This window comes from Daucus carota, chromosome 5 (assembly GCF_001625215.2).
Source record: "Daucus carota subsp. sativus chromosome 5, DH1 v3.0, whole genome shotgun sequence".
Taxonomy (NCBI): domain Eukaryota; kingdom Viridiplantae; phylum Streptophyta; class Magnoliopsida; order Apiales; family Apiaceae; genus Daucus; species Daucus carota.
In genome coordinates, this window is record NC_030385.2 from 748,802 (window position 1) to 775,431 (window position 26,630).

Here is a 26,630-nt window from a genome sequence, read left to right on the forward strand (position 1 = left end):
TTTTAACAGGTCGAGCGAGACAGCTAGTATAATTTTACACTCGAGCCAAAACCTCTACTCAAACTCGGCTCGTTTAATGTCACGAGTCGAGCCGGCTCATTTTAATTAAACAAGCCGGAACCTTTGTCCGAATTCGGCTCGTTTAACGAGTCAAATCCAGTTAAACGAGTTCGAGCCGGGCGAGAGCCACCCGACTCAAATTACAGCTCTAGGGATATATGTACATCGTATGTGACACAAGACTTAATACACACACCTATTTCTGGTGTCATCACAGTTTGTTATTCAGAGAATCAAAGTGACCTCTCTTTCACATTTCAAGCTAGGTCTTATTGCGCAACAGTGTGTATAACATAAGCACTGCACTTAAACAAGCCTCGGTTCTTCCTATATAAAAGAAGACAAGTGAAAATAGAAAAATTAACCAGGGAAGAGCTAGAGACCATGGGACACCACTCTTGCTGCAACAAACAGAAGGTGAAGAGGGGATTATGGTCACCCGAGGAGGACGAGAAGCTCGTCGCCTATATTACTTCCTACGGTCATGGTTGCTGGAGCTCAGTTCCTAAACTTGCTGGTAGACATTTAATTAATCTTCTACATTTCGTTCACACAGATGCTTTTATTTAGTACAAGTATCAAATTTACTTAAATTAGGCCACCGATCTAATGGTGCAGGATTACAGAGGTGTGGGAAGAGTTGCAGATTAAGATGGATCAACTATCTGAGACCGGATTTGAAACGAGGGAGCTTCTCTCCTCAAGAAGCCGCTCTTATTATAGACCTCCACACAATTCTTGGAAATAGGTACTGTACTTAATTGCTTCATGGGAGAGACAAATTAAATTTCATAATTACTACTAATGTACTTAATTATATTGTTGCAGGTGGGCTCAGATAGCTAAGCACCTACCAGGAAGAACAGACAATGAAGTGAAGAATTTCTGGAACTCAAGCATCAAGAAAAAACTCATTTCTCATGACATTAGTAACAAGCTTCCCCCATCTTCCACTTCCTACCTTAATTTGCCCAACACCACTTTTCACGACAACGTGATCTTGAACACCTCGCTTAATCCAAACCTCCCTGAGTTTTCTTTTAATTCAAATATAAATTACCCTCATGTTCTTGATGATAATCCTGATCCGTTGTACTTGCCTAGCACCCCGTCATCATTAACCCTACAAGCCGGTTTTGATCATCATGGTGATAATGATGCAAATCGTGATTACCTCCATAAGCTCGAGAGAATGATGATCCCTAATTACAGTTTTGATGACACTAATTTTAGTTTGAATATTCCTGTCGTGCCTTCAGTCCCATTAGCACAACTGAACTATTTTTCCACTTCGTATCATGATCATGACTATAACGCGAATCAGAATCAAAAGCAGAAGAAAAGCCATGATCATGATCATCCATCAGCATTTGGCTACCAGCCTCAAATCCTTGACAATCTAGATCTTCTTGATCATGGTCATTCTAAACATGAGGCTACTAATTTCATGGCCCGAAAGATGAAAAATGTACCCTCGTCGTCCAGTACCTATTGTCATGATGCTAATGCACTGATGGTGCCAAAGCTTTGTCATGAAGAGATCATCAACATGCCGCCTTTATCTAGTACTATCCACTCTGGATCCTCTACCACTCTTGCTGCTTCTCAAATGGAGTACAGTAACATCGATACTACCACGGTCATATTATCTTCAGCAGCTTCCTCTTCATCGTCTTTGAAGCTGTCTCCTGCTTCATTTGTCGTAAACCTCGGTGGTCTTCCACCAAACAGCTGGCCCGGAACTCCCAATAAAACCTAAATGCACAATTGGCAACTCGAATGTACGTACATGCACGCACACATTAATAGTACATAATGTGCATTTAATCTCTTGAATTCAATTTCCAGGGCAAGGAATGTTGCTAGTTCAGGTTCTTGATTCCAGTGTAATATTTTCCTGTTCTGTAATCTGATTATTTTATTAATTAGTCTCCTTCTTCTGACAATCGTGCTATATTGAAAGAACCGTATTGTCTACAGCATTATTCGAACCCTCGACCTCTGGTAAGGAGAGCGGGGAAAGGGGACATCCGGACATGGTCATATGGTACCTGCACTATATTACATATGAATGCATTGTATATTGCAGAGTGATGAATATTCGTGTAACCATCTTTCTTAAACTAGCTTGTACATGCATATACGTACTTTTGGTCACATTAACATTTTGGGCTTGGAGTCGAGAAGCTTAGGCCCGAGCATTAATTTCCTTCCCTGCTGTATTCATGCAAACTTAGTTGGAGCTAGCTATATCCCTATAAATGTACGTGTGTGTATCCATCATCTTATTTGTATAAACTACAGGTTCAGTGGATTACAGTTACTTATTTGAGTTTCTGATTTTTTCTGCTTAAAAGAAAAAAGTTTCTGGTTTTTACGGTGCTGTATATGTGAAATGCAAAGAATAATAGTGGTTTTTATATGCATGAAAAAATGTCATAATATATAAATGTAGTGATGTATAAATTCAATGTTGGTATAATCTTTCATTGGCAAGTCATTTTTGACATTGAATTAAGTAAGAGTCAATTCGTAACGAATTATGCTTCTCTCCGTTGTGAGCAGGGGCGGATCCAGGATTTTTAGTATCATATATGTAGTAACATTTAAAAAATAACCATTAATGTAAGACAAGATTTTATTCTGGTTATTAAAATTATTAACAAAAGAACAAGCTCTTGATTTTGATTGCCTCAATACAGCCTTGCACTTTAAATTTTAGTGTTAAGTTTGAGTAATTCAAGGAAGTGTTGAGCGAAGAGTATAGTGTGATGCATATACTAGCAGGAGGCATTGGATTGGACATGCAACTGAGGCCGGACAATTGCCTGTGCATGAGCTGCAGAGTATTGAGACATCTGAAATTGACCACGATGGCCGTAGCCAGCTTGCTGTTGACCTCCTCCACCCAACTGCTCACCACTCTGATTCAGTGGCATGGAATTACCAAAAGGAGAGGAAACAACAGTATTCTGCTGCATTTCCTTATTGTTATTCCCTTGCATAACTGAATCTAACAACTAAACTTACTTCTCGCTTCTACTCCACTTCTTTATTTTAAACAAGAAGTCACTTCTTTTAAGCTCACCCAAACGGCCCAATATCTGAAATTGAGAAAAAGAAACTGTGTTTATTAAGAGAAAACAAAAAAGCCCTGACTTTATAAACAACACGTAATCAAACCTCCAAGTAAAGATACAAACTGAAAACACACAAGGAAAAAAGTAAGAAAACAATAGGTTGCTTAAAAGGAAAATAATTACTAAAACAAACAAAAAAAAGAAATGAAGAGATGAGCATGAGAAATGTGTGTAGGAAAGATGATGGACTTACTACAAGGGTGAGTTACTGAGTTGTTTTGTTGGGGACAGGAACGAACACAACACATCTGCAGCAACTACAAGTAGAGAGAACCAAGAGACACAAGTTCTACAAGAGTTTCTGTGCTAAACTCGATCATGTCATTTGGAAACCAAAATAAAGGACGGCATATGTCATGCTTATAACACTGACTTGTTGATCCAGTGATGGGGATGTGAAGCAAATCATCAAGCACATAATTGCATCAGAGCACTTTATTAAAAATAGCAGCGACCTGTAGATATTTATATTGCGTTTTCTAGGTGAGGTGCAGGGACGGAACCAGAAAAAATTTCCGGGGGGGCGAAATTTTACTAAAAAAATTTTAAGGACAAAATACTACAAAATTATGAGTTTTGGGGGGGCTAAATACTACAAATTATGAATTTGAATCATATAAATTGATTATATATAAGGGTTTGGGGAAGGTTTTGGGGGGGCCAAGGCCACCCCATACCCCCCCTTCCCTCCGTCTCTGGTGAGGTGTGAGTTCAAGACGTATGATATTAAATTTTGTTTCTTCAGACCTCCGAATATGGCTACCATATAGTTAAAATGTGCTCAGTTTGATGTAGTGATAGGTAGTTAAACAAATCAGTGATGAAGTCAGTTGTCTGAAGGAACCTGCGATGGGTTCATATCTTCAAATTCTAGCAGGACATGATCAAATTCGCAAACACTATCACCAATAGAAAGAAATAAGTAATCCAGCTCTAGATCTTGTCAAGAAAGCAATAGATGGGGCTTGTGATATCATCTGGAAACCTCATATTCAGCACTTGACATTTCTCACTTGATAGTATTGCTCTAGCCTCTAGCCCTTGAGTTTTACTTCTGCTTCTAATTCTGTTTTCTGCAATTGACATAGCAGTGAGCAGAATTAAAAAGAAATATTTCTGAAATGCACATGTTGTCAAGTGGATATATGCAACACTTTCCTGTCATTAAATAATTACAAATTGCCATGTACTTAAAGTTGACAAATGATGTAAAAGGCTATATACACACACACACTTACCACAACCAAGTGGCTGCAGAGTTCAATTCTACCTACCAATCATCAAAATATTACAGAGAGGAATGCACAAGCTTGTCAATAAACAAAGACCTATCATTTCTTTTTATCAGAATTGGTAACAGGATGCAGCTTCCAAGGAAGAAACAGACGTTGTGCACATGCAGAAAACTGAAATCTAGTCTTATATTATGTATAATATATGATATCCACTTGTAACATGTATATAAATATGCGATGTACTTAAGGCTTTATGTCATATTCGATATATTACAAGTGCAAGATGCTCCACAGCTCCAGGTATGCAACTTTAGCTTAATTTGATGTAAAAACCTTAGTACTTCCCAATGTACACACATATTAAACTGACTTATGTTTCGAATGGTCTGAAATTCTCCAGAACAAGAATGTATGGAAGGCTGTATATGCTCGTATCTGTGTTGATTTTACTTGCACCAGTAAGCCTAGCAGTTAATTATACTTACTTCAAAACTGTTGATCTTACTTATATCCCAAGTGCAGTTAAAAATGGTGCAGGTATGTAAACTTTCGTCTCAAGTTGAACAATTAAAGTGCATATGATCTTTATAAAGCTGTTTTAAAACACATCAGTTTTGCAGTCTGTTTGGATGGAAGCCCTCCTGCATACCACATTGACAGGGGAGTCGGAGATGGAGCACGTAACTGGCTCGTTTTTATTGAGGTCAGTTTCTTAAATAAAAGTGTTATGTCCGTCATGGTCAAGTGAGATCAGATAGATTGCTCTGATTCAAATCTTAAATTTCTACTGCAAGTTTATCTCATTATTGATCTGTATAATTTCGTTATTCTTCTAGGGAGGAGGATGGTGTGATACAACTGAGAATTGCCTTAATCGTACTAAAAATATATTTGGCTTGGGTTCTTCTAAAATTATGCAAGCAAAGAATTTCACAGGACTTCTAAGCGATAACCAGCAACTCAATCCTTGTAATTAGTTTATAGATCATGCCGATTCATTCATTGTACAGATTATAGTAACTTTTACGCAAGGTAATTTGCTCATATTTCTCTATTAATTATCCAGATTTCTACAACTGGAATCGAGTTTTTGTCAGATATTGTGACGGTGGATCCTTTACAGGCAACAGCTTTGATCCGGTAAGTTTCTCTCTATTATTGTCTGTAAGAGATTTGACATGACTCTACGAAGCACTATATATCTGGTGAATTTTATGTCAGGTCAACAAACTTCATTACAAAGGATCAAAGGTTTTCAGTGCAATTGTAAAGGATCTGCTGGGAAAAGGGATGAGCAATGCAACAAATGTAAAGCATCGATCATTTTAACACCTCTACATGTCGTAATTAGTAGGTTACAATGTTTAATCAATAATCAGTTTAGTGCTAGCCAGATTTTCCATAACAATGTTAACTAGGCTATCATAATTCTCACAATGAAATTCAAAATTTCTAAGTTACTGACAAGTGTATCAGAATCTCATGTATATATTTCACGACGACAGGCTCTTATTTCTGGATGCTCAGCTGGTGGATTATCAGCAATACTTAACTGTGATAAATTTCGTTCTTTCCTACCTCCACACACTAATGTGAAATGTGCTTCCGACGCTGGCTACTTTCTACATGTGTAAGCTTTTTACTTGCCATCTGTCCGATTCGTGGCTCATGGTGTGATTATAATTTCTTTTGATGTCTGTATGCTTATATTGTATCATGTTTGTGTTTATTTACAGGAAGGATGTTTTTGGAGAATACAATTATGCAAACTTCTATGATAGAATTGTTAAATTACATGTAGTCTCTCTAGCACTTGATCTCTCGCACTTACATAGTCCAGTCTGCAATTTTGAAATCAAAAGTAAGGTTTGCTTCTTTATTTCAGGGGTCAACTAAGAATTTACCCAAAGCTTGCACTTCATCAATGAGGCCTAGAAGTTTGGTAAGCAAACCAGGCTTACTACTGATTAGACTTCTTTATTGGACAACCAAAATATGATAATACATATCCACTTTTCAATATACAAGAATCTTTATTATTTACATTTACTTGTTTTCATGTCTGTTGTATGTTTCTTGTTCTTTGCAGTGTTTCTATCCACAATACGTCGTGCCACATGTTGAAACGCCTCTGTTTCTCATAAATTCTGCATATGATGCTTATCAGGTTAGAATTCTGCTTGTTTGATCAATCTCCTTTTCTCACAGAAACGACATGTCTTGCTCTTGGAGCGGATAGACCAGGCGTGTTTGATTTGTAATGTCTCTAATTTACTAATAAATATGTTTCTCCAGATTGGATTTATTTTGGCACCAAGCATAAATAATTTGCCTCAAACCTGGGAGAGGTGCAAAAATGACACGACGACATGCTCGCCAGATCAAATTGAGATCTTGAAAGGTCTATATACAACACGAGACCTGCACACACACATACATGCATCAGATTCTGCACTACTTGAGCTGATTTAGATCTATATATTTGCAGGATTCAGATCAGAATTTTTAAGCGCATTGCCTAGATTAGGTAATGGTTCATTCAGGGGAATGTTCATCAGTTCTTGTCTAGCCCACTGCCAATCTCAACTTCAACTAAACTGGAACTGGGATCCTGGTTTCAGGATTGAGGACAAGGTATATCTTGACATTCTATAGAATAAATGAATATACTTCAACATCTAATCATTAAGAAAAAAATAGAGTTGGAAATCAGAAGTGAAGAATTAGGAGATGAAAAGATGAGATAAAAGTGAGGGATAGAGTTTAACATATGTTTATTTGATTTGGTCTAGACAATGGCAGAAGCTCTAGGGAGTTGGAGCACTGGCAGAAGCTCACTCCAGATAATTGCTGGCAGTGAATTGCCCAAAATATGCCTGACAACTCCATTATGAATAATCAAGACAGATATAGTGCCGCCTGTTTGGGTACGCCCACTTCTGGCTTTTTCTCACAAAAAGTCGGCTTCTACTTTTATTGACCCATTTATGTAAAAAGCCAGAATCACTTATAAAGTTAGAAATGCTAACTTTTGTTTCAGGACTTCTGCTTCATTCTCAAACAGTTGAATCACCTTTTAGTCTAAATTTACTTCTCACTTATAGTTCACTTCTTTACTTTTAAAAAAGAAACATTTTTTTTAAGTTTACCCAAACATATAGAGTTTACCCAAACAGATAGAGTAGTAGCTTGTTTTCTTTATTTCATATAATTAATGTCTCAACATCTTTTCCTGGTGAGTGGCTCCAGTTTGAGAAAAGCCATGTACAAGGACCCTTTTATGCCACACTATTATCAGATGCAATGGAAGAATCAACCAACACAGACTCAATTAACTCATACAACCATAATTCTTGCGCAGATTATTCATTATGTTAAATCCCAATAACTTCTCACTGATAAGCAATAATAAATAACTTTTTTTATTAAGAAACAGCTCCCAAAAGTCTTCAACCATTTTTTAGTAACTTTTCGTCCTCACACTCTTTCTGTCTCTTTTTTTTTTTTAATTTTTTTGATGAATAAAGGATCATACTAATCCACCAGTGCTTTGATTGTAAATTGTGACTTGATACAACCTCGAGTTTGATAAAAATATAAAGCGCGGAAAAGTATTTGGTAATAAATCGTGTGTTGAACTGAACCGCCATAAAGAAGTTCATTTTTACTAATCTCCGGCAAATAAATATTGCTCCAGGCTCCAGCCCACCTCCGTTTCTAATTTAACAATAAATAGCCTGTTCCGAAATATTTTGTGCAACCGACATAGAACACTTTGAATAGAAATATCAAAACGGGCGTATATTTGAGTGGACGCCACAATATTTGTAACTTGTGAGAGTTTTCTAACTCATGTTAATCACTCAAAATGAATAGGTAATGCATAAGATGAACCAAAATAGCAACTCGAAAATGATGGGTAAAATCAAACATCCAAGATATTATAAGATATTATGTAAAAATTGCTGGATCTATAAAAAAATTTTGCATCGATGTCGGGGGCTCTAAGAATATAGTACACATTAATTAGTTTTAGCGAAAGAATTTACGGGGTTGGAAATGCTATAAGAATAGGTCTGAAAATTCCGGACTATCCTGTGGTTTATATTCGGCTCGAAAATATGATACATTTCTCATATTTATTTTATAAATGATTCAAATCTGATGGAAAAATTAAATCCCGATAAATATGATCTCGGATATGAGCATTCATATACCTGCTCAGATTATGTCTCATATTATGTTATATCAGATGATCTTACCCGAATATCAATGTGATCCAAGGTTCGTATTCAATTCTAACTCATATATAGATTAAATTTTTGACGCATTATATTTGTAAGTACATAGTCATCCTTTTATGATTTTTTTATTACATTATTTAAGTCTAAATTTTCAAATAATATGATCTATCATGCATTATTATCATCACATATACTTAACAAACTATATATAAAAATATTTGGAAAGTTTTTTTTTTTTGAAAATTTTTCGTAAAGTTTTAATTTGTAATTATTATATTTTATAATATTATATTTATTTTAAATTAAATGACAATTATTTGAATAGTCGAAATTAATATGATTTCTAATGCTAATAGATCATGTTCAGTGGATCATAAACTACCTGCTTAAGAACAAAAAATACGTTACTGGCTCATATTCGGTTTTGATCCGGACATCAAATACCCGAGATCGATTTATCAAAATAAAATGATCCCGAATCAAAATCAGCACAGGGGTATTGAGTTTCACCCAGATCATTTTATAGCGCGCCTATCTAAGAAGTGAAGAGCATCCTATAATTGACTCTCAATTATAATATAAAATATATAGATCTTAAGAATTTAATACATATTTAGGAGTGTCAACTCCAACAATACTCTTTATACTCCTTTTGTGATCTTATATTTTATTAATATATGAATTGGAAAAAGAAAAAAAACGATTGATTATATGAGAAAATATTTTTTTTTATTATTAGATATAGGTAAAGAACAATGTAGAGGCTCCTACAACAAAAGTGAGAGAATAAACTTTTAAGTTCGTAACGAGCCTATGAGTGTCTTTTGAGTCTTATTTTTCTACTTAAAAACTCATATTGGAAGACTTTTATATAATAGATTAATGCGTGTGTAGAGGAGCAAATTATAAAATTTTGAGGTGAATTTCATGATCCACATGTGTGATCATAGGACATGAATGCAACAAAAATTGGCAGTGTTCCGCCATCAATCATGTCCTGAAATATCGTTGGTGGGCTATACCTCCATGCCATATTCCCAAATTAAGGTCATTAGTCCTCGATTTGCGAGATTTTGAAGCGGTTGGAGATGATAATACTTTGAACACGGCGGCGTTTTTGGGTGAGGTAGAGAGAGTGATGACGGAGATGTTGATTGTGTCGGAGTTGATGGAGGTGGCGAAGATGTATAATTGATGGAGGTAGAGTTTGTGATGAGGGAGTGTGATTGTTTTTAATTGATTTTAAGGTTGTTCTTAGTTGATTTTGTGGTTATTTTTGTGATAGGTCCCTCAAGGGCACTCGTTTTTCGTCATATGTAACCACTTGCAACTTATTTTTCAATTAAACATAATTTTCAGTAGATTTTTTCAAAGTTGCATATATGATTGCTAACAGTTGCAAATATGGTTGTAAATGCAACTATTGTTTTTTTACAAATATTTTTTAGAACATACTATTTTAACAATTTGTTTTAAAAAGTGATCGTATTTTTGCAATTTTTTTTGGACTTGGTTATTTGTGGAAAAAAAGCCCAATATCGAATAACCAAATTATCCTTCTTATATTTATTGTATATATAAAATAATATGTAAATTTAGTAAAGTCACCAATTACAAAATAAAGGATAATAATATTAGAATACATATTAAGTTGTTATATTATAATTTTAAATATTAGACATAATGCAACAATTTTATTTGTATTTATTTAAGATATTATCCCAAAAAAAAAAGATATCAAGGATTTGTGGCAAGAAGCCCAAAAACACACTCCACTCCAGCACCAATTTTTAAAAATTGAACTACCAATTAGGTCAGCAGGTGACATATACTACTCTACACACAACACACAGCAGAACAAAGAGGCTCAAGTTGAGAGAAAAGCAGACGCCTCGTTTAATCCAATTGAATCTCCATGGGAAACCCTAACAAAGATCTCGACATGTCCGATCTCGCCGCCTCTCTCCCCGCCGCCGCCGCCGGTAACATCTCCTTCTCTTTCTTACATCTCATTTCTCTATCTTCCTTAATTCAAAACCCTAGATAGTTGTTTGTTTTGTTTATGCGTGCTTAATTGCTTTGTTATATGTTGTAGCTTTAAGTGCTGAGGATCGTGCTGGCCTTGTTGATGCGCTTAAGGTTGATTCTGTCTCTGTTTTTTTTTTAAATTTTGTTTTTTAATTGTTTTGGTTGAGGAATTTAATTTTTGGGGGATTGTGCAGAATAAGCTTCAGAACTTGGCTGGAGAACACTCCGATGTGTTGGAATCGTTGTCTCCTGTGGTTCGGAAGAGAGTCGAGTTTTTGAGAGAGATTCAGGTACTACTACCTGTTGTCTACATAATAATCTCGTCTTGTTTTTTGGCATTATTTTACTAATATATCGATAATTTGAGCTTGTTTGATTGTATCACATTGATGGAGACACTATTAGATTAGATGTCATGACACCGTGTTTAGCATTTTGCTATTGTATCGATAAGTTAGCAAATGGATTGAGCATGTTTAGTTTTATTACACTAATGAAGACACTGTTATATGTCATGACACCGTGCTGATCATTTTGGGATTTTGTTTCACTTACTTAATAGGATACATTTTTTTCCGATGAGGTTTGTTTGCTTGTAACTTGTAAGTTTGGGCCAGAGTATCAATTGCGGCCGAGTATTCCTTGTATTGCAGGGCGATCAGTCTTGTTCTTTGGCATTATTTTACTAATATATCGATAATTTGAGCTTGTTTGATTGTATCACATTGATGGAGAACCTATTAGATTAGATGTCATGACACCGCATTTAGCATTTTGCTATTATATCGATAAGTTAGCAAATGGATTGAGCATGTTTAGTTTTATTACACTAATGAAGTCACCGTTATATGTCATGACACCGTGTTGAGCATTTTGGGATTTTGTTTCACTTACTTAATAGGATACAATTTTTTCCCTGTGGGGTTTGTTTGCTTGTAAGTTTTGGCCAGAGTATCAATTGCTGCTGAGTAGTCCTTGTATTGCAGGGCGATCATGATGAATTGGAGGCTAAATTCTTTGAGGAGAGAGCTTTGCTTGAAGCTAAATACCAAAAACTGTATCAACCTTTATACACCAAGGTACATGATAGAAATGATATCTGACTCTATCTTTTGGGTTAATGATCTCCGAAGCACTTGTTTTACTGAATGTTTTTTCAGAGATATGAAATTGTAAATGGAATTGTTGAAGCTGAAGGAGCTAGTGAGGCTTCAGCTGACAAAGAAGGCGAAGAAGGTACTTGAACCTACATAAAGTAAAGCAAATACATTTGAAGGCCTGTAAAATAGTAAATGTACTTGTTAAATACATAATGTGTTTTTTTTTACCCCGGATGCAGAAAAAGGAGTGCCTGATTTCTGGCTCACTGCAATGAAAACTAATGAGGTTTTGTCAGAGGAGGTGAGGAACTGCATTTCATAAACTAGCCTTACCTAGCAACTCAATTCTTACTAGAAACTAATAAATTAGGTTTATGGCTTAATTTTTTTTCCCAATTATATAGATTACTGAACGTGACGAGGAGGCTCTCAAGTACTTGAAAGATATCAAGTGGTATAGAATTGACGATCCCAAGGGCTTTAAGCTTGAGTTCTACTTCAATACAAACCCTTTCTTTAAGAATACCTTGTTGACAAAAACATACCACATGATTGATGAGGATGAACCTATTCTGGAGAAGGCAATTGGGTAAGTTGCTATACCTGGTATTTCCGTGTCAATTTCTTTATCTGCTCTTTTGACCTAAATTATGAATTGCATACTTTGTAGGACGGACATTGAATGGTATCCAGGCAAATGTTTGACGCAGAAGATTTTAAAGAAAAAGCCAAAAAAGGGGTCAAAGAATGCAAAACCTATCACCAAGACTGAAGATTGTGAGAGCTTCTTCAATTTCTTCAGCCCACCCGAGGTGCCTGAGGATGATGAGGATGTTGATGATGAAGTTGTAAGTTTCAAGTTTTTCTTTCAAATTTAACAACATAAAAACTGGCAGTTATGCTAACTGAATGCTGTGCAATCTGTTTATATGCACAACAGGCAGAGGAGCTTCAAAATCAAATGGAACAAGACTATGACATCGGGTGAGTGTGATCTCTGCCCTGCGGTTCCCTTCTGTAAATAATGGTCACATGTTAAAATGGTCACAAGTGGGATATAATTTTTACATTTAAAGGAGTAATATCATCTTTGTTTAGCCATAATCCGATTTACGGCTTGTATATTTGTTTTGCCATCTTCTATACTTTGTCATCATATGGTTGAGGTTAAAAGCTGACTTATAAGCTAAAAGTTTTAAAAAGAAAGTTCGAACAAAAGGGCCAACACTTCCTAGATTATAATTTTAGCAAAATGGGGTACAACCTATCCCGTGTTTGTTCTGTAAAGAGTGATCTATGACTGTTTATTGTTTTGGTATCTTTAAATTATGATCATAATGATAAAGGATGAAGAAAAAATAGTGGTTGTGCTTTAACAATTTTCTCTGAACACTGTCCATTTAGGTATTTAAGAATGTGTATACTGGTACCTATTGCGTAGAGCCTTAGTTTACGTCAGAAGGATGAATTAAATTGAATTTTTGTTTGTTTTCATGCAGATCAACCATTCGGGACAAAATTATCCCTCATGCTGTTTCATGGTTTACTGGGGAAGCTGTGCAAGGAGATGATTTTGAAGATATTGATGGTGATGATGATGAAGATGATGATGAAGAGGAGGATGAGGACGAAGATGAAGAGGAGGATGAGGATGAAGAGGAAGAGGAAGAGGAAGAAAGAAAAAACAGAAAGAAGGTATTCAGAACTGAAGCTCTCTATTGCACTTGCAATATGTCGTAGTTTTTGTTGTGTTTGAGATTGCTAAGACCTTTTCTTTTTGTAACTTGTTGCAGTCATCTGGATCCAAGGTGGGAAATCAACTTACAAGATATAGGCTTTCTTAGTAAGAGTCATTCAAATAGAAAATGATCCTCATAGGTTCTTTTTATGTCATGCAGAAGGGTGGAAGAGCACCTGGTGGGGAAGGTCAGCAGGGTGAGCGTCCCCCGGAATGCAAGCAGCAGTAATTGAATCAAGTTCTGTAGTTGATTGTTGAGTTGGGTGTTTATCTTGATATGCTTGGTATTTGATGGTTTTGGCTCTTTGATCTTGTCGTACTCACCATGATTTGTGTTTGTGGAAGTACGAGTCGTTTTATAGGATGAGTTGAATCCATCCTTTTAAGCTCTTGTGTTCTGTCAGCTTTTGCCTTCGTGAAGAAGTTTCAGATGAACCATTACAATTATGTCTAGCAGCTTTCTTAAACTTCTGCAATTATTTGTTATTATATTTTATACAGATGTAGAAGGAATGCAAGATTAGAAACATATTTTTGGCCTATGCAAAGCTTATCTTGGTTGTTACTATAGCATTGAACATGTCAGTTATATTTTCAGTAGGGTGGCCAGTGGTCACATCTCTTCAAACCAGGATGCTTTGCTAATGTTTGCCATTAGTATTGGTAAAAGATAAAGCAGTTTCTGAATTGGAGTTCAGTCTAAGCCCCATTGAAACAGTTTGCATTTGATATAGTCGTTAGAAATTAGCAGTTTTAAAGAAAAAGTTCTGCTATGACCAGAGTAGATGTCACATCTTAATAGACATTAGACAATCCAATCAAACTGTTATCAACTTATCATTGATCTTTAAATGCTAAGAGTAAGTCCAATAGGTTATCTATCTCATTAGAGCAAGTCCAATAGGTTACTTATCTCCTTATTAATATATAATAATGAATTTTAGTGAGTCTTAGTGATTTAGGTAATCTACTTTTAGTGTCAATTCCAATAGCAATCCCTATATTTGTTCTTTTAAGATTATTTCAATAATAAATTTGAGAGAGAGAATGAGAAAAGGAGAGAAAAAACAAAGAAAGAAAGAGAGAGATATGATTATTTTATTCATAAATATTAAATAGGTAATGGCTAGGGGTTACTTATAAATAGGTAATGGCTAGGAGAATTAAGGTTGTGTTAGTGATTTAGGATAACACTAGGATAGTGTTGGAGTATATTTTTTTGACACATTACTTAAATGTGAGTTTAGCACATCATATAGGTAACCTATAGGACGTGCTCTTATGGAGTTTCAAAGAGTCTTCGTGATTCAGGGAATTTATTTTTAGTGTCATTTCCAATAGCAATCTCTATGAGGAGGGTAATGATAAAGAAATAAGAGAGATGAATTTTTTTAGGAAATTTAAAGAAGTGATAGTGATTTAGGTGATCACTATGATATCATAGTTGAGCATCCTTTTTTGATATTTTTTTGATACATTATCCAAATGTGAGTTTAGGAGTTGATTTAGATCAAACTCTTTTTTTATACATTATTTGAAGGGTAGCGGTCCACAGCATACGGATGCTGTGGAGCGCTTAACCGGCATCCAGATTCTGGGCCGTTGGATGCATATCCAGCGGCCAGGATCATATTAAAATTTTTACATGTCCAGCGTTTTTTTAGCGCTGGACGGGGATTCCCATGTCCAGCGCTTTTTTAGCGCTGGACATAGGAATCCCCGTCCAGCGCTAAAAAAGCGCTGGACATATTAAAACTTTAATATGATCCTGGCCGCTGGATATGCATCCAACGGCCAGGAAATAGGGTGCCGGTTAACCAGTCCCTGGCAGCCGTATGCCAGCCGCCAGGGACCTGGTCCCTTATTTGAATGTGAGCTTAGGAGTTCTGACTTGTTGGATTTGAGCATGTGGGGGTGTTTTGTGCTTATTGTTTTTATTTTTTATAGGTAAGAAATTAATTATAAGTTGTTTGGTGTTTATTATTTGTAGATGAGAGGTTAGTCATTAGTCACAAATGAAGAGTAATTCTTTTATTTATGTGGTTTTATTTATGTGGTTGAATTTTTAGTATTTAAAATAAAAATAAGTTATTCAAAAAATTAATTTTTTTGATTTTTCCGAAAGTCAGAATCGATAAACTTAAAAGATGAGCTTTTAAATCCAGTAAACATTATTATTAGATTAACATTTTTGTTAAAAAAAATAATTCAAATTTTAAAATATATTCTCGAATCTCGATTAAATGCTTCTCTGTGTGATACACCAATTGACGTGTCAAAAAAGAGTGGAGAGGCGTCACAGGGTTCGGGGGTTGTGAGCTGTTACATTTGTCAAAGGAAAACAACAAGCGGTGTAGCCGGTAGCGAGAGAGAGACACAGAGAGAGATTGGATTGTAAATTGAGAGAGAATTGATAAAATGCTGCTGCGAATCCGGCCAGCAGCTGCAGCTGCTCCATCTCTCCGGCGAATCTCCTCCACCTACTCCGCTCGTTCGTCATTTTCAATCTCATCCTCAAGTTCACCGTATGCCTTGTTCCCCCCAACTAATATCTTCACAGCTCATTCCCTTCACTCCACCACCAATCTCTCTGGTAATCTCTCTCTCTCCCTCTCCCTCTCCCTCTCTCCCTCTCTCCCTCTCTCTCTCTCTCTCTCTCTCTCCCTCTCTCTCCCCCTCTCTGTATATATATCCTGCTTAATTACTTCTTAATTTCAGTCTCTTGTTTATATTTATGTAAATACTTTTCTTAACTGTAAGCTATACACAAGAGATACTGCACTACAGAATCCACAACAGCACAAATTGCACCAGACACACCACAAGAATCCGAAATCATATTCGTAGGAACAGGAACTAGTGAAGGCATTCCGCGCGTTAGTTGTCTCACCAATCCTTACAAAAAATGCGAGGTGCTCTGTACACTCTACTCACACTCAACACCAATCAATTAACACACTTTCATTAAGTACACTTGCTCATCAATATCCTTACCTTAAACATTAAACTCAGGTGTGCTCCAAAGCTGCTAATCCGGGCGACAAGAATAAGAGACTTAACACCAGCATTCTCATTCGTTATTCCCAGCCCGCTGGAAATCTTAATATTCTTATTGATGCTGGCAAGTATGTCCGGAGAACTGTTTAATACCATTTTGCATATGTTAACTCCTTTTAATTTTATCCAAAGTTGTTTAAGCAGGTAGTATATCTTGTTGTCTTGTTATATAGGTTCTTTTACCATAGTGCTCTACGATGGTTTCCTACAATTGGGTAAGATACCTTTTAATGATTACAATTTTTGTTTATCTTGGATATAATTAAAGATATTATGTTATTGCCTTCATATTCATATATAGCATGACAAAAAGGATATCTAATATAGCTAACTTTTGATATGTATTTCTGATCTGTTGATTTGTACTAATAAATCTGATGGCTTGATTATATGCTTTATAGATATGTAAGTACTCCTGGACCCTATTACCATTCAGAACCTCCTCTTGATTTCTGAGTTACTACTAGTTGATAACATATTAACATTTCACTTTTGCAAAGAACATTTAAGAACTGGTTTATATTCTTGCCAGTGATTCTCTCCTCATTTCTATGATGTTGAGGGAGTTGCACATATATAAAGGTTGAACAATGAACTTATTTGCACGTGTAGAGATTCAAAATCTATTTAGCCTTTAAAGAATAAGGATGCATTCCTTAGGTACTCCTGTATGAAAGAGGCAGTCGAACTACAGTTTTTGCCACTTACTAGGTGACTAACTCTCAATAAAAAAAAAGGTATTAAGTGGTTTCTTGCTTGTATATCGAGCATTCTTGACAGTCCATAGGTCAAAGCCAACTTTCGCTCACTTGAAAGTGAAACCCAGATGGTAGGCTTAAAGCGAATATTCAATTAAGTATCCCAGGCCCGGGGCTTTAGTCAACAAAAACAACTCTTCAATTTTTATGCAATTAATCAACATTGCAGATAGATCTTGAAACTTCAATATGAAATGGGTTCGTACACCATGTCGAAGATTTCTTTATTATAAAATTCTTCGTGCATAGGAGTGCAGAAGTATCTAGGCATTCATATAAATTTAGGGGCCGTTTGGTTAGGGGTAGTTAACAAAGGGAAAGGGAAACAACCAGTTTCATTCCCTTTGTTGTTGTTTGTTTTACAAAAATCGTCATTCCCTTTCCCTTCTTTTAGCTTTAGGTTTACCCCAAATCCCTCATTATCCATTCCCCACTCTCCCCTGGGTATTTCTTTTCTCTTTCCTGATTCTTATTTTATTATCATTTATAATTATTTCAAATGTCATTAACATCAAAAGTAATATGTAAAATATTTTTAAAAATCAAAAATAAATTTTAATTTAATTTTTATATATTAAAAATAATTTTAATATAAAATTAATAATTTTTTTAAATAATTAAATATATCAAATTATGAAATATAAATGAACTATATTATTATATATGTAAATATATTTGAAATTTTTGATATTAAAATATTTGAAAATCAAATATAGGGATAATCATATAATTTTCCATTCCGTTTCCGGATCAAAACCAAACAGGTAATACAATTCAGCATTATTCCTTTCCTTTCTTTTCATTTCCCTTTCTGGATTCCATTCCGTTTCCCTGGGTCGAACCAAACGGCCCCTTAGAGACAGAGTTCTAATCTATGCTTAAATATATGTAAATGCTTTGTTGATATTAGCTAATCTAACACTTTTTAAAAGAAGTCCAACTGTACATTGTTAGGAATTGAGCGTAATGTGTATACCAACCAGTATTAAGATTTAGCCCTTCATGTTGTGCTAAATATTCTAATTATGTTGTCATAGTATCATATGCTTATTCGAGTTCAAAAGTGTTTATCCTTAATTGATTGAAGATTAGGTACCACAATTTGCTGAGGAAGAAGTTATCCGGATGATTACTCTGGAGACCATTTGACACCTTGTATCTCTCCTTGACATTCGAACAGGTCTTGGATATTGAATCACAAAATTGTGTCTTAGTGACATGCATTTTGCTTCTTTATTAGGAGATCTTTAGTCACCAACTTACTGTCTAGTGCCCCTTCTACTAATCAAGCTTGCACATGAAAAGAATTGCTTATTTGAGAATATGTACATTGTCTTGTTCATAGAATATTATTTTCAGTGATAGATTGGCATATCTACTCCTTGTTGGCATATTTTTCCTATATTTTTGGCTTTCTGAGAAACATAGTCATTTGACTCTTTTACCGTTGTGCTTTGAGTCTGCTGTTCATTACTTTATGCAGCAGAGAATTTCTGAACTAACATTAAAAGATGATGTGCATTATATCTTTTTGAGTATTTGATCTTTTCTATTTTCTTCTTCTACCATTTCCACATGTCAGGATAAGAAAACTCGATGCAGTTCTTATAACCCATTCTCATGCTGATGCAATTGGAGGTCTCTGTGTGGCTTATTACATTATTATATTCATGATTACATTCTATATCTCAATATATTATATTTGAGCCTTTTCTTTTAGTTATGTCTTGAAATTTAACTAAACATAATATCGTGTTCAGGTTTGGATGATCTTCGCGATTGGACAAACAATGTCCAGCGTAATATTCCAATCTATGTAGCAAATCGCGATTTTGAGGTTCGGACTTTACTTTACCTTTCCTCCACCCCTTTAAATTTTTAGATACATATCTGTGGTCTGATATATAAATAAATAGAGAAGGAACCTATAAAATAACAAGTAGAAGTAAGATAGGCATATTCTTATTTACATTTTAGCCTTACTTAATAAATGCATGCAGAACTTTTGAAATGATGACTATAATTTCCTCTTGTTCATGATCGTTACGTTTGACAACTACAGGCTGATGTGTACCTATGTAAATATTGTTTTCCCCTGAACTGCTGTAGCCTGTACGGATAAGAATTGTTTTGGATTTTGGATTTCATATTTTTTGGTGTAATGATATGGTTATTTCCCCTGCTTGGTCCTATTATTACTCATTATGTTCATTTTTCCCGGGGTGTTTTACCTGTACAAGTCTGCTTCCTTGTGTATCAATTATTATAGACAAAAATCGCATGAAGAGGACCATAACATTAAACAGGGACATGCACTTAAATTTTTATACATTAATAGCCTTGGGACTGGAAAATCTCTCTCTCTCTCTCTCTCTCTCTATATATATATATATATATATATATATATATATATATATATATATATATATGCACACACATATATTGAGATCACTAATTCACTAAGGATAGATACATTTTCTCTATTATGTTGGGGGCCGAGAAAAAATTCTGATTTACTGAGGACTTGTGTTATTACTTTATTGATTACTAATAAACTGAGGTTCCAAAAGTATGGCATACTTTTTATTTTATTTCAGAAGAAAATAAAGTTCTGTTACTTGATTGTATACATATTATCTGAAATAGCCATTTTATTTTTTGTTATCTGTTTCTCAAAGCAGATATCCAAAGATCATGATTTGATATGATTATTACCGATATAAAATTGTAATAATCGTAATATTGACCAGAAAAGAAGTATTTTCAATTATGAAATATATATACATACATGAATCAGGAGATTTGTCATCTTTTGCAAATTCAACATTTAATAACAACGGGTTTATTTCTATAAAAAAATAAGATGCATTATATTTCAGGGCTGCAAGCACACAACCTTTCTGCCATGTTTGTGTCTAAAGTCTAAACATTTCTCTAAAGTAGTAGGTTGTCTCACTTTACCTCGCTAAAACATTAGGCTTCGTAAGTGTCCAGTTCAGGTTGTCCCAGAGTGAACTATCAAATACTCAATAATTGTTGAAGATGTTTTCAGGTGATGAAGAAGACTCACTATTATTTGGTTGATACAAGTGTTGTCACACCTGGAGCTGCAGTCTCAGATTTACAATTTAAGATTATAAATGAGGAGCCTTTTGTTGTATATGATATTAAGGTTAGACACAATCTTCCATCTTAAATTCTTAATTGTTTTTCTTATACATGCATTATATTTTCCCTACAGTAACTGCACAAATAATATATTAAATGTGTACTCTAGGTACTTCTCATCTGCTCCATGTGAGTGAGCCCCAATTTGTTGTTCCAGTTTATAATATCCCTAAGTCCCTGTCGTGTCTTTTAAGGTGCTATACTCTTTGTGAAACTAGCTCGGGTTTGGTATTATGGTAATCTGAAGTAGTGGACAGCAAACACGAATTGATTACTCTCATGTAATTTACCTCCTTTACAATGATAATGACCACTTATCTTGCTGAGAGTGCATTACTAATTTTATGTTCTTTTCATATTTGGATTTCTCCAGTTACAAGAAGTAATGATCAACTCAAATATCCAACAGTGTTACTTAAAATCCTAAAAAGCTAAAAGGAGCTCCTTTTTAAATAAGTATTACCTATATTAGTTACATATATGCATGTGAATTTATGTGAGCCTGTTTCATGTAAATATTGCAATATAAATCTATTATCTAAATTTAAACAAAATAAGTCTGTAACTGCTACCATTCCAAATTATACCTATCATTACCAGAAAGGAGGTTACCAACAGCCTTTTCCACCTCTCCACTATACACTTCATGAAAAAAACTAGGAATCTATTGTTACTTCAAGACCAATTAAGGATTTAATAATTTGAATCAAGTCCTAAAATCCATTTCTATTCGCATACATAAAAATTACTTAGGTAACTGATGGGGAAGGAAGTATATGTTAATTACGGAGATTAATTACATAATTTCAAAATCATTATTTACTTTTTTCACTTTGATTATGTGGCTTCAACACTTATCATTTACAGTGGAACTGACTTGGCAACTTGTACGTTATGTACTCCCTCTGTCCCATTTTAACTGATGTTTGACTTTTTAACACGTATATTGAGGTGTAAAAAAACAATATCTACACTCAATAAAAAATTTCAATTCTTATATCAAATAAAAGTTTACACTCTAAACTTTTATTTGATATAAATTTTATAAAAAATAATCATGTTTAGATGTAATTTTTTTAACATCTTAAAATACGTGTAAAAAAGTCAAAAGCAGTTAAAATGGGACGGAAGGAGTATATGTTTTGATGTCCTCTATTGTACATGCAGACTTGTAGTTAACTTTGTCCTTGAACAATCATTTTTATATTACAACTGCACAGAATGTAGACAAATTTGAACAGCGCAAGTAAATATCGTGTTTCTATGTATTGTGATTTCAGTTTACACCGCTTCCAGTGTGGCATGGCAAAGATTACCGATCCTTGGGTTTCCGATTTGGCAATATTTGCTACATCAGGTAATGATTCATTAATTCTTTTGTCCTATATAATTGTGAGTTCATGCATATGTCTCTTTATTTGTTGCAGTGATGTCAGTGAAATACCCGAAGAAACTTATCCACTTTTAAAGGACTGTGACCTCCTCATTATGGTGCATTGTCTCTCCTCTTGGAACTTTCGATACATATAACAAAAATTTAGTAATTTATTTGATATACATTGATATGCAGGATGCTTTGAGGCCAGATCGATCTTCTGCAACACATTTTGGACTTCCCAGGGTACACTTTTATCTTCTTTTACTTGGTGCATTCCTCCTTTACGTTTGTGTTTAAATTCTTATCTATGCCTTGACTATTTGAAGGCGTTGGAAGAAGTTCGAAAAATTCAACCCAAGAGAACACTATTTACTGGTAGGTTTTCCTTGATTGTTAAATTGCTTCTTAAATTTTAGGTTACTAGCCTTAGAGATTCTGAGTTACAGACTTGATTTCCAGGAATCTGATAAATATAGGGTATTAATAGTATTAATATTACAGTCAAGGTTGATTTCTAACTGTACTTCTGTTGTTTTAACAATTGAAGGTATGATGCATTTAATGGATCATGAGAAAATAAATGAACAACTCATAAAACTGAAGGACAGTGAAGGCCTAGATGTGCAACTCAGCTACGACGGGCTTCGTGTACCGGTAACTTTATGATAGTAGCCTTTTAGATTTTCACAGGTTACTTTTTTTCCTTTTTAAAGTGCAAGTAGCCAAGTAGGTAACTATATCTTATAGAAATTTTATAAATCAAACACCAATTGCCACCGCCCATTGTATTTACCTGTATAAATTATTCTTTCAATTATATGATCAAACATTGGTGTTATATACAATTTGCCTTGGCTAAATTGGTTCATCTTAAAGAGGTTTTTCTCTTCCCGATAATCGAGAAGTGGATAGTTCAGTTGCGCATGCATGTAGGTTCCACCAAGGCATGTATGTTTGTTGTGTTAATTTCAACGTAAAGAATTGAAGTGGGACACTTTACTTTCTTTGTATATGTGTTTCTGTGCACAATGTATCTTCAAAACTTCCCATAAAAACTTACTTTCAAGTTTAGCTCAACATTAGATGACAAACAGTATTGTATTTATATATCGCCTTCTCAATCATTAGGGATTTTAACTTTAAATTAGTATGTCTGGCGGATCCAAAGCTATTGGTATTAGCTAGTGACTCTAGGTTTGATGCATGCATCTCCATCTACCTTAAATTATATCAGCCTTTTCTTGTGCCCTTTTGTGCTGGCAAATATTGGCAGTTTATATGTGCTTTTGAAGGTACAGAACTGAACTCGTGAATGAGAATATGTTGTCTCGCGTCTGCAATCAGCGTTTGAACTTGAAACCGGAATCTATTATCGTACTCTTTATTAATTTCTATGCTCTTGGGTGTATGTACTTGGCTTAGAGTTGTGTAATACTATGTTAAACGTACGCAGTGGAACAATCGCCTTGTTTCTACTGTACTTTGATATGAATGGCTGCATTGTTTGACTGCTCAATTTATTCCGGTCACACACACACACATGATAGTCATGCCGTAACTCAAAAATTATTGTCAATTTTTTTCCACAAATTTTAGTTGGCACTGTATGATTGGTTTCACTCACATTAATAATAGTGGATCCCTGTATGCATAAATCATCTAATTAAAATCAGTTTGTCATGTTATTTGAAAAAAATTGAGACAAAATTTAGGATACATAATACTGTTTTGAAATATATCCGAGCTTGCTAATTACTCCTTCTGTTCTATTCATTTCTTTACACTTTCTTTTTTTATGTGTCTCATCCAATTTTTTCCATTTCAAAACTTATTAAAAATAGTCAATAGGTCCCACTACTTCTCACTTTATTATCTTTTCACACTACTTTTACTCCACTATTTTTTTTTATTCATTAAAAATTAATGAGTCTCATCACTTCATCCAATTTTCTTCTTTTTTTTCGCTACTTTATACATATTTCGCCTAATCCATTGGCCATATATTCGGATCCACGAGTTAATGGTATATAATGTGGATGAGCTGGGGAATCATGTTGAGAACTTGGATTGAGCAGCATTCACATTTCAAGAAATATATTATTGACGAATTAGCATATGAGACAAAATGTAGCTCTTTTTTAATGTATTTTTAAATTCACTAATGTATGTCCCCGTCCCCACGTATTGTCAGCCATGCCGGATTCCACAACAGTCAACAAACACATCTGAGTAGTAAAAGAATTATATATATAAAAAAAAAAGACAGTATAACGGGGCAAGTATTAAAGTCGCCTTTTTCTGCATGCATGCACTTAAAAACCAATTACTCCCTCCGTCCCCCTCAATTGTTTATATTGGAGGGGGACACGGAGACCAAGACAATTTATGAAAAATGAGTAAAGTTAGATGAAAAGTGGGTAAAGTAGTGAGACCCATCAATATTTAATAATAGATTTGAGATAGTGGAGAAAAGTAGTGGGTGTAATAGTAGTTTTTATTGTTAAATACTACTCCCTCCGTCCCGGTCATTTCTATACAGTTTCCTCTTTGGGACGTCCCATCATTTCTATACATTCCTAAAATAACAACTTTTAATAATGTAAAACACTATTACACCAACTACTTTCTTCCACTATCTTCATTTTATAATAATATAAACACTATTACACCCACTACTTTCTCCCACTATCACACATCTATAATTAAATACAAATGGGTCCCGCCATTTTACTCACTTTTCATCTAACTTTACTCATTTTTTACACTTTTTCTTGGTCTCCGTGTCCATACCAAATGTATACCACCTGCCGGGACGGAGGGAGTATGAGATAGTGGGGGAAGATAGTGGGTGTAATGATGGAAAAAACTTACTATTTATAGTAACGTAAAGAAATGAGAGGGACATCCCAAAATAGTAACCGTAAAGAAATGAGAGGGACAGAGGGAGTATTTTTTTTGACAATGCAGGCTTATGTAATGATGGAAAAAACTTACTATTTATAGTAACGTAAAGAAATGAGAGGGACATCCCAAAATAGTAACCGTAAAGAAATGAGAGGGACAGAGGGAGTATTTTTTTTGACAATGCAGGCTTATATGCCTTACAACTTAGTATCTGTTCTAATAATTCTCAGGGTGAGCCAGAGTCGAACCCGGGTGCCCCGGGTCAACAGAGGATAAACCCACCACTGGGCTATCCAATCGTGCTCGGACAGAGGGAGTATTTAAATACAAGTCCGATCCATTGTGTCGTGACCTGTGATTATTGGTGGCTTTTGCTGTTGTTTTCCAAACCTTGTGCGAACTAGCTAGGCGGTACGTTCAAGTTGGCTCCTAGCAGCAAGTAGCAAATCATGGTCCAAAATTATTACGATGAATATTAATTATATAAGTTGGCGACGCTAATAAACAAACAAATGGAACATTATTACAAGACGCATTAGGAATGAGGGAGATATGGTCTCACCACAAACTTTTTACGCTTTTTAATTATAAAAAAGGGTGAGGATAGATGACGGGGTCTTTTGTATTTATATAAAAGATGTGAATTTTTCAACCAGAAAATATCGTAAGAAGATTGTTGTAGAAAACGATTATCACAATCGAATTTTAGAAATGAAAGGACTAGTTTCACTTGAACAAACAATTACACCAGTGATAAATGCAGAATATTTATAGAATGACCGAGAAAAGAATTTGCATATATCAAAGTGTTGAAAATGTTTTAACAGTTTGATTTGTAAGGAGTACGCGACATTACGATAGTTTGATTTATATGAGAGGAGTATGCTATGTTTTGATAGTTCGATATGCTGGAATGAAAGGATGAGTATGCTATAGTTTAATTTGAGTTGTGTCATATGGACATAATTGTGTACGAAAAATTTGTACAAAAACATATAATTGTGTACAAAAAATTTGTATTGAATAACATGAAAATTGATATCGAATGTTTTAATCAGGGTTGTTGATGTGAATACACGGACCTATTCCAATTAAAACTCACAACATATTATTATGTATAGAATTTTGTACACATTTATGTGCACCAAGCATTTTCCTATCTAAAACTAATGCCAAGTTTTGATAGTTTAATCTGCAGGGAGTATAGTATACTATCATAAAACTAACGGAAAATTACAAAACCCTAGCCTCCCTAGCCTCCGTCAAAGATTTTTGAAGGGGCTTCCATCAGTTTTCACTGGTGGAAAGCCCCGATTCCCTTTTTTTTCCTATTTTCTCGTTTTGAAATCTTATTTCTCATTCAATAAGTTCCCAATTTATTTGGGTTTTGTTAGTCTCTCCTTCTTGTGAGAGTTGGTTTGTTTTGTGTTTGGTGTGTTTTGATGTTTTTCATGACCGAGGTTATAGATCGGCATGATTTTCATGGGTTTGATTCAGATTTGAAGGTTATCATGGGATCACATCTATGGTCGATTGTTCAGAACACTCAGGTGAAAACCAATCAGATGGAAACAAGTGTGTATATTCAAATCATCTTCAAATCGCTCAGTTGCCTCTCCAAGAAAGAAGGATTCAACAGCGATATTTTTCAGGCGTCTGTCCAATTTCGATTGTGTTTGTAGATGCCGTATGGCTTTTAATTAATGAATTGATTCCTTTTTATCAAAAAAAAAAAAACTAACGGAAAATGAGAGGATCAAACAAGGTGCATATACCTGCAAGGCTGCAACATAGACATGAACCCCTCCACTCCACTCCAC

The 26,630-nt window shown here is 34.8% G+C and overlaps 4 protein-coding genes across 8 annotated transcripts; all 4 read left to right on the top strand.

Annotated features, from left to right (window-relative positions):
• The first annotated feature begins 356 nt into the window (after positions 1–356).
• On the top strand, positions 357–2,004 carry LOC108222388 (transcription factor MYB26). The gene is made up of 3 exons (XM_017396304.2): positions 357–577; positions 679–808; positions 889–2,004. The coding sequence occupies exons 1-3, from the start codon at positions 445–447 to the stop codon at positions 1,817–1,819; spliced, it is 1,194 nt and encodes a 397-aa protein (XP_017251793.1). The 5' UTR covers positions 357–444; the 3' UTR covers positions 1,820–2,004.
• A 2,612-nt stretch (positions 2,005–4,616) lies between these two features.
• LOC108222452 (pectin acetylesterase 7) lies at positions 4,617–7,477 on the top strand. The gene is made up of 13 exons (XM_017396372.2): positions 4,617–4,735; positions 4,836–4,972; positions 5,056–5,138; positions 5,272–5,404; positions 5,502–5,575; positions 5,657–5,743; positions 5,941–6,065; positions 6,172–6,232; positions 6,321–6,377; positions 6,525–6,602; positions 6,731–6,836; positions 6,924–7,069; positions 7,228–7,477. The coding sequence occupies exons 1-13, from the start codon at positions 4,689–4,691 to the stop codon at positions 7,327–7,329; spliced, it is 1,236 nt and encodes a 411-aa protein (XP_017251861.1). The 5' UTR covers positions 4,617–4,688; the 3' UTR covers positions 7,330–7,477.
• Positions 7,478–10,448: 2,971 nt separating this feature from the next.
• Positions 10,449–14,115, top strand: LOC108223935 (nucleosome assembly protein 1;4). 2 transcript variants are annotated; one of them, XM_017398410.2, is made up of 12 exons: positions 10,481–10,661; positions 10,775–10,818; positions 10,902–10,997; positions 11,694–11,786; positions 11,868–11,943; positions 12,047–12,108; positions 12,212–12,396; positions 12,478–12,655; positions 12,748–12,791; positions 13,307–13,502; positions 13,601–13,615; positions 13,706–14,115. In XM_017398410.2, exons 1-12 carry the CDS (start codon positions 10,595–10,597, stop codon positions 13,772–13,774), a joined length of 1,125 nt encoding a protein of 374 aa, XP_017253899.1. In that variant the 5' UTR covers positions 10,481–10,594; the 3' UTR covers positions 13,775–14,115. The 2 variants fall into 2 exon arrangements, with proteins under 2 accessions (XP_017253900.1, XP_017253899.1); XM_017398411.2 differs by lacking the exon at positions 13,601–13,615 and having other exon boundaries at positions 10,449–10,661.
• A 1,701-nt stretch (positions 14,116–15,816) lies between these two features.
• LOC108219967 (putative hydrolase C777.06c) lies at positions 15,817–23,348 on the top strand. Of its 4 annotated transcripts, none has more exons than XM_064094423.1 (13): positions 15,818–16,138; positions 16,306–16,457; positions 16,558–16,670; positions 16,776–16,817; positions 18,943–18,998; positions 19,121–19,197; positions 20,413–20,532; positions 21,809–21,885; positions 21,956–22,019; positions 22,099–22,149; positions 22,233–22,281; positions 22,454–22,560; positions 23,199–23,348. In XM_064094423.1, exons 1-13 carry the CDS (start codon positions 15,964–15,966, stop codon positions 23,208–23,210), a joined length of 1,095 nt encoding a protein of 364 aa, XP_063950493.1. In that variant the 5' UTR covers positions 15,818–15,963; the 3' UTR covers positions 23,211–23,348. The 4 variants fall into 4 exon arrangements, with proteins under 4 accessions (XP_017249067.1, XP_063950493.1, XP_063950494.1 ...); XM_064094424.1 differs by having other exon boundaries at positions 23,205–23,346; XM_017393578.2 differs by lacking the exon at positions 23,199–23,348 and having other exon boundaries at positions 15,817–16,138; positions 16,333–16,457; positions 22,454–22,751.
• Positions 23,349–26,630: the final 3,282 nt, after the last annotated feature.